This window comes from Phyllobates terribilis, unplaced genomic scaffold (assembly GCF_046119375.1).
Source record: "Phyllobates terribilis strain yellow unplaced genomic scaffold, ASM4611937v1 Scaffold_3__8_contigs__length_932513732, whole genome shotgun sequence".
NCBI classification, from domain to species: domain Eukaryota; kingdom Metazoa; phylum Chordata; class Amphibia; order Anura; family Dendrobatidae; genus Phyllobates; species Phyllobates terribilis.
Genome location: NW_027362763.1, coordinates 751,992,768 through 752,008,322, shown reverse-complemented (window position 1 = coordinate 752,008,322; position 15,555 = coordinate 751,992,768). Strand labels below are relative to the sequence as shown.

Here is a 15,555-nt window from a genome sequence, read left to right as displayed (position 1 = left end):
GGAGGTCATTTTGCAGGGCTCTGGCAGTGCTCCTCCTGTTCCTCCTTGCACAAAGGCGGAGGTAGCGGTACTGCTGCTGGGTTGTTGCCCTCCTACGGCCCCCTCCACGTCTCCTGGTGTACTGGCCTGTCTCCTGGTAGAGCCTCCAGCCTCTGGACACTACGCTGACAGACACAGCAAACCTTCTTGCCACAGCTCGCATTGATGTGCCATCCTGGATGAGCTGCACTACCTGAGCAACTTCTGTGGGTTGTAGAGTCCATCTCATGCTACCACGAGTGTGAAAGCACAACCAACATTCAAAAGTGACCAAAACATCAGCCAGAAAGCATTGGTACTGAGATGTGGTCTGTGGTCCCCACCTGCAGAACCACTTCTTTATTGAGGGTGTCTTGATAATTGGCAATAATTTCCATCTATTGTCTATTCCATTTGCACAACAGCATGCGAAATTGATTGTCAATCAGTGTTGCTTCCTAAGTGGACAGTTTGATTTCACAGAAGTTTGATTTACTTTTAGTTATATTCTGTTGTTTAAGCGTTCCCTTTATTTTTTGAGCAGTGTATTTACTCAATTATATAGTGCCATTAATTCCACAGCACTTTACAGACATCATCATCGCTGCCCCCATTGGAACTCACAATCTACATTCCCTATCATTATGTCTTTGGAGTGTGGGAGGAAACCGGAAAACCCGGAGGACACCCATGCAAACTCGGGGAGAACATACAAACTCCCTGTAAATGTTATCCTTGGTGGGATTTGAACCCAGGACCGCAGTGCTGCAAGGCAGCAGTGCTAACCACTGAGCCACCGTGTTGCCCACTATGTGCACCAGGGCAATATAAAGTTATACAATAGCTGGCACGGTTTTTGTGTAAGTTATATAGGACACTTGGGACCCCCATTGGCTGACATTGGTCTGTAGCCCTGTTCATAGGATATCTTAGCTGGACAGCCAGGTCCATTGCCCATGTGACGTCCATCGTCTTAGCCAGTAAGCCATGGCTCAAGTGGTGACACCTGGCAGACCATTGCTTGTGGAGCGCTAATGGACAAACGATTACCCTAACAATATCCACTAACATTAGAGCAATGTCGGTCAGATTTGCTAACTATCGTATGTTACCTACAATCCCTACAAATGATGTTGAGGCCATGTTCAATCTCAATGCCCAACCCTTTTGCCAAAAGGGAAATAACAACCAGAGAAGAGTATTGAACAAGTAATGACCTTATAAAGCCTTGTTAACACCCTGCAATTGCACGGATTTTCCGAAATTGCTGTAAAATCAAAAGTGATTTTGTCATTTTAGAAAAAAAATGCATCGTGATTGCAATGTGTGAACATGGCCCAATGCTATAAGTCAGATCTATACTAATCGCCCAGTGCAAATTTCTGAGTAGTCTCAGCGCTGATGCCCCCAACATTAGTAAATAAGAGTACATTTATGTAATTAGAAATATATTGCATAAAATCTCTGCCCAGGAATCTCCGTGTGCCCCTTTGTAGCATCCCATGTCTCTAAGGAATGCATAGGACACACATCCAAGGAGTTCTACTTGAATATTATGAGACAGTGGATGTTCATTAAATCAACTCATTTATATCTGATCATCAGTTGCGGAAAAGAGTCTCAGAGACTTATGTATAAAATATAAAAAAAAAGGGAAAACAATTCCATAAAAAGCAAATATAAAAACTTAGACTTCTTAAAAGTGTTGAGATATGTAACTTTTTAGATTGGCTTTTTACATAAGTACGTATCAGACTGAGTTAAGAAAAAATAAATTGCTTTTAGTTGCAGTAACTATAAAGGTGATAAATGACTTTCAGCAAGTAATTTATAACACACGTTCAACGCTACCGAGCCTAAAAAAAGTCAAATCCTTTCTGCGTCTGAAGAGCACATTTGTCTGCTCCTGAGGTCACACTCCCGATCTGCAGAATGTGATCTTGGAAGATCCAGCTTTAAGATGTCCAAGATATCGAAAACAGCTTGCGCACACTTGTGTCACAGCTCCTAAGACACCAGTATCACAAATCCTTAGACGATCCAATAGACTGAAATAAACAGTAAATAGCAGATTATGAGTTGGCACCAGGACTGGACATTTGGTTCTGGTTAGCCATAATCGTTTTAGCTGTAAAAGAGTTTTAGGCATAATTCCCAGATTCTACATTTCAGCATGGATTTTCTTTTTGGAATAGATATTTTTCTATAATGGTACTTCATTTTAAAGTACAGTTTTATAATTTATCAACTATAAAAGGCACGTGTGGTGCTTATTTGGCTTATTCGATATCTCCAATTTTCTGAAATGGAGAATACAACACATTCACGGTCACAATCCCCTTTCTTCAGAAGCTTGTGCTGACATAGAAAGTGTTATAGAGCGATTTCCCCTATGGCCAGTGTTGGGAGACAGTAGTCTAAAGTCGTGACAATATCACTTTTTTAGCCACCTTGACAATGTGAATTTTGGTGCTCAATCTACAGTTCCTATATAATCCATAATGCAAATCTTGTAATTTCACGGCATTTATCTCTCAGTTTTCTGTGCCTTGAGACCCCAGTTAAAACCACAGGAACAAGTCCCATGTGCAATCTTACATGAGATTTTGAGTTTTGGTTTGCAAAAAATATAGGGCCAAAATGGACACCAAATGGAAAAAGACCTGCAGTAAAATGTGCTTAAGGCTGTGCACCACGGAAAAAGTGCACTATAACAAGGGTCTGGTGTACATTTCAAACATAATTTATACCACCTTGCGGTGCAAATTATGCTGCTTTTGCTGGGAGTGCTTGGCCGCGCTCCGTACCATCCGAGCTTCACACACTTTCCTAAAAGTTGGCAGACCTGACCAGGATTGTCCTAAAAATGCAGTAAGTCAATTTCAAATTGCTGAAAATTTTTGAAACATTTCAAGGAGTTTTGTGCCAGAATTTTGGTCAAAAGTCCTTGATGAATCAGGCCCATAGTCTTAGAAACACTTCATAGATTTGTTTCATAGAAAAAATGGGTGAAATTTACTATGGTAAATGCACAAAAAAATATATCTTTTCTATGCCTTGCACCACATTTGTTGTGTTGTAGACACTTTTGTGGTTCACCTGTCAATGGGGTGTGGCTTATCATAAAAGGGAAGTAGCTTAACAGGAAAGGGGCACGGTCTAAAAATGCAATATCAAATTCCAAGAAAATACTCTAAAATTGTGTCACAAATTGCTGGTACAATGTAAGTGTAACACTGATTGGTGTGGTCCCACTACGCCACAGGCCGGGCTTACCCTAGAGGGGCGTGAATAAGTGTCTACTGGATCTTCACATGTGCCTCTGATGGTGAGGATAGACTGGGTTGCCAGTAGACACCAGGTACAACTCTTGGGCCATCCCTGGGACTGCAGCAGCTGGCCAGAGGGTCAGAGGCACGGGTACAAGGTACAGAAGACAGAAGCGTAGTCAGATGGTCAGAGGTCGGGGCAAGCAGCACAGGTTCACAGTACAAAGCTGGAGTTAGGGATGGAGAAGTCAAACAGAGTGGATAAACAGGCTGGGTCAATAACAGGAGACAGAATATGGAGAAATGCATAAACAAGGTGATAGCAGGCTAGGAACCAACGTTTGGACAAAGACCCTGCTGGAGAAGGGACCTAATCTCTGCAGGACACAGCAGGTTTAAACTCCTGAAGAGACCAGCTACGCCCCCCTGAAGCCAAATGGAAACTACATGCTGAAGTAGCAGAGCTGATGAGTGCTGCAAGAGGCAAACTCAGCGAGACAGCCTAAAACAAGGAGAAGCCGCGCGGTGACCACGGCGAGTAGGGCAGCGCTGAGGAGGCATGCGAGTTACCACAGTAAGTCAGCTACATACACCAAATATGCACCAAATATATCAACCAGCATAATCCATTTTAATAAATTTCTAATAAATATTTATTTCAAAATTATCTACTCTAATTTATCACGAGGAGAATTTTTAAAGTCAGTTTTGATCGCGGCTGTGTTGCTGTTATGTGAGCCAAATTCATCAAAGTGTTGTGGGATGCTTGATAAAGTTTCCGCATCATTATTTATGACACTGCTGTCTAGAGTTGTTTTTCCAACTTTTCACGCCACAACTTATGTGAGAATTGTGACATTTTTTGTGGCTTTTAAAAAAGTTGCAATTCATAAATCTGGCTTAAACCTATTTGGCTAACAAACCAATACCACACCCAAACCCACTTTCTAAAAGTTGTGAGAACGGTGTAAAATTACATACAGTACTTTAGTGCAACAAAATTTGTCTGTTTTCTACACCAAAAAATAGCTGCATAGGCCTTGATAAATTCCTCTAAGTATATGCTTTCTAAAAATTGGACAGTTTTAATAAATTTGTCCCATATCCTCTGTTCCCCCATGTACAGTCCTGCTCATTGTTATTGACAAGTTTAAGTACATACTGTGGAATATCTCCTGAAAAAAATGAATCAAGTGAAAAAGTTTTTTTTGTATAGAGCACTCGTGTTAAATACAAAAGAGCAAATAATAAATAATATAAAACAAAAAACAATTGGAGGGAAAAATAGAAAAACCTAAAGCTTGCTGTGTCACTGGTATTGGCACCATTTAAATTAATTTAGTATGAAAACACATTTTGACTTTCCTGTGGTAAATCACAAAAGAGATTCTCCTGTGATTAATTATCGGTGCCAATGTGACAAGAATTAGCCAATGAATGATGACTTCAGTGTTTTAAAAAGCCACCATCAAAAACCTCCCTGGACATGGGGTAAAGAGGAAAACTGACAAAAGATGTCTTCGAAGGATGGTGCAAATGATGGAAAAAACACCAAGTCAAACATCCAAAGACCTGAAGGCTAACCTGGAACAGTCTGGTTGAAAAATAAAAAATGGACTGTTTTAAACTGGCCAGCAATGAGTCCTGACCTCAATCCCATTGAAAATCTTTGGGGTGAGCTGAAATCTGCCATTGGGAAAAAGAACCCTGCAAACACTCAAGAGCTTGAACAAACTGCAAAGGAAGAGTGGGAGAAAATTCCAGCTGAGAAGTGCAAGAAGCTTACAGATGGCTACAAGAAACGTTTGGATGCTGGCAGAAATGCCAAAGGGTGTGCAACCAAGTATTAATTAGGGGTGCCATTATTGCTGCGCATGCTGTTTACTCTGTTTCTTCTTTGAAATTGGAAAATGGAAGTTGAAAAACAATGTTTTATGGTTGTATTACTTTGGACCACTAATTAAAAAATCCTGAAGATATATCTTTAGTACATTTCCATTTACTTCTGAAGATATTGTACAGTCTATGAAAAAAATGAAGGGGTGCAAATAATGGAGAGCAGCACTGTATAAGGACTGCTTTTTTTACATGCCACAGACATTTTCGTAGGGCAATTTTTGCTTCTCAGTTGCACCACTACCACCATATTGAAATATTGGTGTAGAGCTTCACCCCGTCTTGTTGTGAGTTTCATTTAATTATTGGAGTGTTTAAAATAAAAATCAATGAGCCAATCTTTTAAAAAGAAATGATCAGTCGAATGTGTCAGTGACTCCCCTCCTGTTTTACTAACTGACATGATGACATTAAAGGACGACATGTAATCCAGACTGACCTCTAGGGAGCAGATGAATTCACCACGATGGAGCCTAGTTCCAGAGTGGGCCCTCAGCACCCCAACCAACTACATGAACATAGCACTTGATATAGCAATATCTGATCAGTTTTATGGAGTTTCTTGCTGTTGCCTATAGCCTGCTATTGTATGAGCATGTACCCCAAAGCTCATAGCTCAAAGCAAAGAGGACCCATAATCCAAAGGCAAGGGCCAAACCTCAGGCTACTGAGACGGCTCCCTGGACAGAAATAATCGTAGGTAAGTGCAAAGTGTGCATGTCCCTCTCCTTCTAAGTAGAGATTAGAAGGACCTTAATTCAGTGGTCATGTCAGTAGGTTGTGACCAATGGACGGGAATCCTGCGAGCCTTCTCCTATCTGCGGGTATATATGTTGTCTCTTCTGATTAATAGACTTCTGCCATTTTTGTGCAGTTTTTGATCCAATTTTTTAAGCAAAATCCAATAATGGATCATACAGGAATGAAAAGTAAAAAGATGGGACTTTTCTCCTTTTTTTATTCTATTCCTGTCTATGGCTTTAAAAACCGCATATAGGCATTGCATACAATTAGAATTTGTTTTGCCCCAGAAACAGCGCCACTCTTTTACATGGGCTATGTTTGGTACTGCAGTTCAATCTAATTCAAGCTATTTTTTTTTATAGAGACATCTTAATATAACATAGCATGCAAATACATGAGACACAGTTTTTATTTCATCTGAATGCACAGAAGTTGGTCATTTGTAAGTTATGTGAGGCAGATCTAGACATTTCTGGGTCATCCAGCAGTAAATAATGCAATTTGTAGATCTTTAGATCTCAGCAGCTGATGCAGTTGCTCCAAATGAAAAACGCTGCCTAAATAAAAACAGCATCCAATGTCTCCGGAGACACATAACCACAAAGCAGAAATGTAAAATGCAGTGATGGAATGGGCTGAAGAAATCAATAGATCGCACTTTTAATCATCTCCGGAGGCGCTCAACCTGCAGGAGCAAAGAGACAGCTCGGCATAAACTGGAGGCTTGGTAATCTACTGCACAACTTGGACAATTAGACTAAAGCTGACTCAACATAATACATCATGAAAAGTGGACCTTAACGTCACTTTAACTCATTCATTACCCCACTATGGCCAGATCAGTAATTTCTTTATTTTCCAATGGGAATAGTTTTAAAACTTCTTGCTATTAGGAATAGCAGCATATTTTGAATTTTATTCTAAAGGTGGACATTCACACTAGAAAATGAAGTATTTCTTCCAGAAAATTACTTTAATTACACATGTTTTGTCATACACATGTATATTTCCTTTGTATGTATTGGAGCAACACAAAAAAAAAACAGAGAAAAAAAGGCAAATTGGACATAATTTCACGCAAAACCCCCAAAATGGCATTAACAAAATTGTTGGCACCTTCAACTTTATATTTGGTTGCACGCTCTTTGGAATAAATAACTGCAATCAATCGATTCCTATAACCATCAACAAGCTTCTTACACCTCTCAATTGGAATTTTGGACCACTATTCTTTTGCAAACTGCTCCAGGCCTCTCATATTTGAAGGGCGCTTTCACCCAACAGCAATTTTAAGATCTCTCCACAGGTGTTCAATGGGATTTAGATCCAGACTCATTGCTGGTCACTTCAGAACTCTCGAGAGCTTTGTTCCATCCATTTCCGGGTGCTTATTGAAGTATGTTTGGGGCCATTGTCCTTCTGGAAGACCCATGCCCTAGAGCGCTAACCCAGTTTTCTGACACTGGCACTACATTGCAACCCAGAATCCTTTGGTAATCTTCAGATTTCATGGTGCCTTGCACAGTCAAGGCACCCAGTGCCAGAGGCAGCAAAACAACCCCAAAATATCTTTGAACCTCCACCATATTTGACTGTAGGTACTGTGTTCTTTTCTCATTCCATTTTTGGTAAACAGTGGAATGATGTGCTTTAACAAAAAGTTCTATCTTGGTCTCACCTGTCCAAAAGACGCATTCACAGAAGGATTTTGGCTTACTAAAGTACATTTTGACAAACTGCAGTCTAGCTTTTTTATGTCTATGTCAGCATTAGGTCTTCCTTGGTCTCCTGCCATAGCATTTCATTTCATTCAAATGTCGACGGATAATTCGCACTGACACTGATGAACCCTGAGCCTGCGGATGGTCACGGCAAGTGACGGCAGAGCCTCCAGGTAGGCTAGCAGGCAGGTAGCAGGTGAGAGCTCCCAGGTGAGCGAGTAAGAGTCTCTGGACAGGCAGGTGGTCACAGCAAATGACGGCTAAGCCTCCAGGTAGGCTTAGCAGGCAGGTAGCAGGTGAGCGCTCCCAGGTGAGCGAGTAAGAGTCTCTGGCCAGGCAGGTGGTCACAGCAAGTGACGGCTGAGCCTCCAGGTAGGCTAGCAGGCAGGTAGCAGGTGAGCGCTCCCAGGTGAGCGAGTAAGAGTCTCTGGACAGGCAGGTGGTCACAGCAAGTGACGGCTGAGCCTCCAGGTAGGCTAGCAGGCAGGTAGCAGGTGAACGCTCCCAGGTGAGCGGGTGAGAGTCTCTGGGCAGACAGGCAGGTATCAGGCAGGTATCTGGCAGGTACTTCCTGGTCCGCAGGCGGACTGATCCATAGACAGACTGGCAGGTGCTGGTAGGCAGACTGTCGGACCACAGGATTGCAAGCAGGTAGGAAGATATCAGGCAGGTATCAGGCAGGAATCTGGCAGGTGACTGGCAGGTAACTGGTAACGGGACCTGAGGGCTGAAGCAGAGTTGATAGGCTTTGCAACAACATTGCTTGGTCACCTCCATTTTGGAGGAGGTGCCTTATATATGGTGAGATCCTCCGGCCATTGGCCGGGGACTCCTTAGGACGATGCGCGCGGCCGGGAAGCAGCGCGCGCTGCCAGCAGAGCGGGAGGAAGACGCTGGGCACGGAGCGGAGAGGTGAGGAGAACGGCGTCCCTGCCTAGCAGGAGGCAGGGACGCCGACGCTACACTGTCCTAATAATATACAATGTATTACCTTTTCAGTGTAGTATTATGTACTAAAAGCAATATGGCACTTCTTCTTTTGACCACTGCAATATACTCATTGCCCTACCAACTAGCCCTGACTACACTTCACCTGTGCTCCAGGTAGATGGGGCTAGAACAGAGCCTGACAGATCTTCTTCTGACTGTCTTAGCAGTTTGTCCTGAATGTAGACATGATTTCTTTAGCTTAATCCATTTTTCCTGACTTTTGGCTCTGTCTAGTTTGTCACTCTTTCCAACTTCTTGCTTTTTTACAGCCGTCCAACACGCATTCCTGATTTCTGATGTTATACTTCAACTACATATCAACATTGTTGCGGTTACCCTGTTTTGTACCAATTGGTCAGACCTCAGTTCCCTTTTGTCCATATATAATAAGTATATATTATCGTCAGCTGTCAAACATCAAAAACTGCTCGCTGAGCCTGACCTGGGGAATCCACTGCAGCAGATGCCAACTCCTGTAAGGGGTTCAAGGGAGGAAAAAGCCTTGGAGTTCAAATAACAGTTTAGCAAGTGTCAGGGGCCCATAGAGATGCAATATGGGCCTGACTCATCAAGATGGCGTTTTGTCAATAGTCTGGATGCTACAGTCAGATGTGCTAAACTCATTAAAGCACCACTCCAGCATTTTTTTAATTGCAACACTGGAGTGGTGCTTCTATTCTAAGGTCCCTGAATCTGGTCTTATACTTAGTCTTATACTTACCCGTCGCAGTCTTCTTCTTCTTTCTACGCGGTTAGGGTCGGTCTTCAGCAGGTTTTGACCTGCTGGATGCCCCAGTGAATGCCAGACAAGGAGGAGGTCACTTTTCAATGTAAGTCTATGAGAGCCTTGCTCTGGATCTCATTGACTAAAAGCCAGAAGTAATGGTCACAAGTCAATATAAGTCTGTCATAACTTGCGGTCACAAGATGGTGTCACAAGACAGGAGTGGCACCAATAAAAGGTGAAGAAGGCGGCGGGTAACTATAAGCTTAGGGTCAAGCACCTTAGATTAGTAGCATCATTCCAGGCCTGAAATAAAAAAAAAGCTGGGGTGGCGCTATAAAAAAGAGAGACGTATGCCACTGCCAGGAATGTTACAGCAGTCAGGAAATGGAGTATATTCCTGGTGTAATTTATGCCACTTTAGCGGTATAAATTATCATGAATTAGTAGGGTACTTGGTCTCGCCCTGTTCCATCCACTTTTCTATATGCTGGCGGAGCTGACTCGGAGTGGCGTAAAATGGAAAAAGTCGCAAAAATGTTAGGATATTTCAAGGTGTTTTACCCTAGAATTCTGGCAAAAAAACCTTTATAAATCGGTACATATGTGTTTTGACATCTTTCTACCATGGTCACCTATAACTTTTTTGGCAAAAAGCTTTTCTGCGAGATCGGACCACACAAGCCAGCCTTTGTGCTCCCCACACATCAATGATCCTTGGATACCCATTATCCTATCACTGGTTGTCCTTCGTTGGGCCATTTTGGTAAGTACTAACCATTGCATTCTAGAAACACCCAACAAGACCTGTCTTTTTTGGAGATACTCTGACCTAACTGTCTACTATCACAATATGTCTCTTGTCAAAATCGTACAGATCCTCAAGAAATGACTGTTCACTTACGTATAACCCACCCTCCCCCCGTTTACGATATAACTTATATATGTAATAAGACTATCACTTACCTTACCGGCCTGTTTGGACTTCCAGGCATACAGATTCTGGATATAATCAGATCTGCTTGATTGACCCTGCTCTTTGAGTTGATGATATTCCATGTCTAAAGCCTTCAGCTGCTGTTCTATACTTGGTCTTCCTAAAAACCCATGCAGTCGGCAGATGGCCATTACTTCTTCATCTTTCCCTGTAGCTTTGGCACCGCTTATATCTACTTCTTCTTCTTCATTCTGGAATACAAAAGAACATAAAAGGAACCATAAAGTCAGAAAATAAACTCCTGCTGTTGGTATATAATATCAAATATTCATGTAAATGTATTATTATTATTATTATAACGCCATTAATTCCAAGGCGCTTTACATGTTTTAAAAGGGGTATACATAGCAAACAAAAAGTACAATAATTTGAACAAAAACAAGTCAGCGACTGGTACAGGAGGAGAGAGTCTCACAATCTAGATAAAGATGGGTGAGGTTACAGTAGGTGAGGGAAGAGCTGGTTGTGCAACGGTATGACGGAGCCGTGGTTACTGCAGGTTGTGGGGTCTTCAGGTTCCTTTTGAAGGTTTCCACGATAGGCGAAAGTCTGATATGTTGGGGTAGAGAGTTCCAGAGTAGGGGGGATGGACAGGAGAAATCTTGTATGCGATTGTGGGAAGAGAAGATAAGAGGGGAGTAGAGAAGGAGATTTTGTGAGGATCGGAGGTTGCGTGCAGGTAAGTACCGGGAAACTAGGTATTCATGGTAAAAATACCAAAATATCAAGCAGAATGTGTCCAGACCATTACATAGGAATAATCCAGAAACGTCTTGGATGACAACCACAAAAGTGCTTAGCCCTGTGTATTGTACAGTTGTCCCAGAATCTTTTCTTGGCTCCTTACTTATCTGTTTCCATCCTGATTACTACTTCCAGACAATTATCTCTGCCACTTCTTCCTGGAGCTTTTGCACTGCCTGTGGCATGTATGCGACTGCACAGTGTACAGTATACAGCTTCTCCTGTGCATTAGATCTACATCTTTGCCTCTACAATTTAAAGAGGTTTACTCAACATCTTTAAAGGTGTAAAAATGCAAAGTGCCAGTAAAACCAAGCAACTTTGCAATGTACTTGTTCTTAAGCTCGTTGCTTAGGTTATCAGCCACCTCTGCAGTTTATCAAAGGTGGTCGGTCTTCTGGACAGGGAGCACAGCACTTACAATCTCTTTGCTGTAGAGCTTACAAGCTCTTCTTAGGAGCTGAACAGAATGCTGGGCTCGGCCAGCTTCAGTGTCCATATACTGAGAGTCAAAGCTGCGTCTGCTTGCAGCATTAGAGAGTTCGGATCAGAAGCCCAAAAATGCAGCTGGTCCAAGCTGTCACTCACTCAGGAACACACCGCCCTACGCTGACATGAGGTATGGGAGTGCTGCACTCCTGAACTGCCATCATGAAAACAACCTCACTACCAATGTGTTAAGCAAACCCCATAAGGACGAATCAATTCTTATTAACAAATTGCCAAATGGGCAAAAAAGCCTATATTAGGGATTGCTGATAAAACTTGACTTTTATTGAAATAATTAATACTGTGAGTCCTAATTATTTTAGAAAAACACTAATGTAGGTATATATTGCTTATCTAATATATTGCACTAATTCACTATCAATCAGAGATATCATTCCTTATCAGATTAACTACACCTATGCACCAAACTAATATATTTTAGGTTCCCTGGCTCAATCACGGCTGCAGCACATGAACTGGCATATGATTTGGTAAGTACAGTGGCTTGTGAAAATATTCGCTCCTTTGGCATTTTTTGTGTTTTGCTACCTCACAACCTGGAATTTCACAGTTTTTTTTGAGGGTTTGCATCAGTTCATGTAAAGAACATGCCTACAACTGTGAACATTTATTTTTATTTTTATTGTGAAGCAAACAACAAACAGGACACAATAACTGAAAACTTCAGTGTGCATAACTATTAACCCCCCTAAAGTCAGTACTTTGTAGAGAAGCCTTTTGCAGCAATTACAGCTGCAAATCATTTTGGAAAAGTCTCTATGAGCTTTCAACATCTTGCCACTGGGATTTTTGCTCATTCCTCAAGGCAAAACGGCTCCATCATCTTTAAGTTAGATGGTTTTCTCTGGAGAACAGCAATCTTCAAGTCTGACCACAGATTCTCAATTGGATTAAGGTCTGGGCTTTGACTAGGCCACTCCAAAACATTTACACGTTTCATCTTAAAAAACTCGAGTGTTGCTTTAGCAGTATACTTTGGGTCATTGTCTTGTTGGAAGGTAAACCTCTGTCCCAGTCTCAAATCACTGACAGAGTGTAACAGTTTTTGCTCAAGAATATCCATCTATTTCACACCATCCATCTTCTCCTCGACTCTGACCATTTTCCCTGTCTCTGCTGCCGAACAACATCCCCACAGCATGATGCTGCCACCACCATGTTTCACTATGGGGATGGTGCTCTTGGGGTGATGAGCTGTGTTGGTTTGGCACCAGACAAAGTGTTTAACTTGGTGGCCAAAAAGTTCAATTTTGGTCTCATTTAACCACAGCACCTTCCTCAAACATTTGAGGAGCCTCCCACATATCTTTTGGCAAACTCAAAACAAGCCTTACAGTTTTTGTGTGTAAGTAAAGGCTTTTTTCTGCACATTCTTCCATAAAGATCACCTTTATGTAGTGTACGTTTTATTGTGGTCGTATGAACCAATACTCCAGTCTCTGTTTGGGAACTCTGCAGCTCCTTCAGGGTTACCTTTGGTCTCTCTGTTGCCTCTCTGATTAATGCCCTCCTTGCCCGGGCTGAGAGTTTTGGTGGCCGGCCCTCTCTTGGCAGGTTTGTTGTAGTACCATGTTCTTTCCATTTGATGATAATGGATTTGATGGTGCTCACAGGGATCATCAGAAATTGGGATATTTTTTTATAACCCAAAAGTGACTTGGACTTCTCAATACCTTTGTCCCTGACTTGTTTGGAGATCTCCTTGGACTTTATGGTGTTGTTTAGTTAGTGGTGCCTCTTGCTTAATGGTGTTGCAGCCTCTGTGGCCTTTCAGAATAGGTGTATGCTGACAGACCGCGTGACACTTAGATTGCTCACTGGTGGACGTCCTGTCACTAAGCATGTGACTTATGAAGGTAATTGCTTGCACCAGAAATTTTTAGGGGCTTCGTAGCAAAAGGGGTGAATACAAAAGTGCATGCCAATTTTTAGCTATATGATCCCATAAATTTAATTTATGCCTATATTTTTTTCACTTCACCAACTTAGACTATTTCATGCTGACGTATGACACACAAATCAGATTACAAAAATATTTAAACACAGGTTGTAATGTAACAAAAAGTATAAAAGGGAGTGAATACTTTTGCAAGCCACTGTATATTCAAGTAAGTCCAAATAAGCCGTTAAAAATAGCTCAGAGCCTCCCCAACATGTTTCACCTTGATAGGTGTCATCAGGGGATTGAGGCTATAATGAGCAGCCTTGAGGACTGACTACAGGACCCTTTAAAGCCTTTGCGATGATATCATCGTTGATGTCACCAATGGGATAGTGTATAACATGCATCCAATGAAGAATCCTCTTATACGGTAGATTCTCAAGTTCCTTCATGACCAACCAAATCGCACTTAACAAATTCTGCTCATTCTAGGAAGGAAGGAACGAGAGATTCTATAGTATGAGATACATAGTTAGGGTTGTGAAATCCTGCTGACAGATTCATCTATATAGAAGAATGTTCTAACTTGTGATAGATGAGATCTGTCTATAACCTTCATATTATGCCTGGGCAAGTCATGATTGGGCATATTTATAGTGATTTTTATGACTGGACAGAAGCAAAATCTGTGCAGAATTGTATATTATGGCCAGACTAAAGGCTACCTTCAGTTTACTAGAGAATACTCATTGCAATGAATGAAGGACATTGGACTGGTAAGTGAGCATTTTAGATATTTTACTTTTAAATAACTAGGCAATATTGACTTCTTTGACATTCTCTATATACAGACACACATCTTTATAATGCTACGCAATCTGGCAAAACCTTGTACATGACATCATTCACTGGAATTCTGTTCTCCGAAGTCTCGTAAAGGCCTTGAATCATTGATGAATATTCAAAGAGCCAAATGTACGTAAAAAAACTTCTCCTCCTTTAAACATTTATACCACACAGTACAACAGAAGAACAATTATCTGGTAGTAAACCGTCTGTAGAATTTCTCTTGGAAATATCCATGGTACCTACCACTGGTGGTCCTAAGTGGAGGAAAGAGGGGCACTCCCACATATTGAAAAACTATGATTACCTTGAGACCTCAGGAAAAAAGTGAAGGGTATTAATATGTTTAATCATATTCTGGGCTCAAACTAACAAAAACAATTTTTAGCTTCTCAAATCCCCTTTTAGACAGTCCATATCTTCTGTCCGAGGAAAAAAATCAAACATGTGCACAGCCCCATAGCATAACATTGATCCAAGAGCGATCTGATGTTTTTGTCAGATCGAACTCATACCAAAAATCATCTGCACCTGCCCTTAGGATAGGTCATTAATATCTGTTCAGTGGGGGTGTGACAGCTGGCACCCCAGCCGATCAACTCTTACTGGTCCGGCTGGATGTGATCAGTTGCAGAGCACTTCCGCCCCTACACTACGCCTGCACTACCCCGCTGCGGCCACTATACAGTTGACACAGATGTGCTGTTTCATTAAGCAACTGATCACATCCGGCTGCCGCCAACACTGAGAATAGCTGATTGGCAGGAATGCCAGGTGTCGCACCCCCATTCATCTAATATTGATATCCTATCCTAAAGGTAGGCCATCCATATAAAAATACTGGCCAACACCTCAGAGCAAGTGAACGAAAGCCTCATTTGCAAGTGAACGAAAATGCTAATTTCTTGAGAATGCAGCCACAGATATAAGATATAAAAGTGTCGAGGGAGTTACATTTAAAAGACCTGCAGGTCCATATATTCCTTTAAAGGGGTTATCTAGGCTTGGGGCCTAAGTCTGCAGTCACACTACGTGACTGCAGACTTGTGAACCCTCAAAAGTGCACACAATGTACGCTATCAGGATTCTCCGGTTTTGGCAAGTATGCAATTTGCATAGTTTAGGTCATATTTAGACTAGAAGTGTCCAACTTCGCTCAATTCACTTGCTGTTCACGTCTAGTCGGCACGTGACTGTATGTACGCAAATCGCAT

At 41.8% G+C, this 15,555-nt stretch overlaps 1 protein-coding gene across 4 annotated transcripts in view; it reads right to left on the bottom strand.

Moving 5' to 3' along the window:
- The window catches only part of LOC141257542 (uncharacterized), a 174,449-nt gene that overhangs the window by 54,882 nt on the left and 104,012 nt on the right, over positions 1–15,555 (bottom strand). For all 4 annotated transcript variants that reach the window (XM_073672177.1, XM_073672178.1, XM_073672179.1 and 1 more), the window contains one exon: positions 10,329–10,550. In XM_073672177.1, the coding sequence (XP_073528278.1) occupies positions 10,329–10,550 (222 nt within the window). The remainder of the gene's footprint in view (positions 1–10,328; positions 10,551–15,555) is intronic.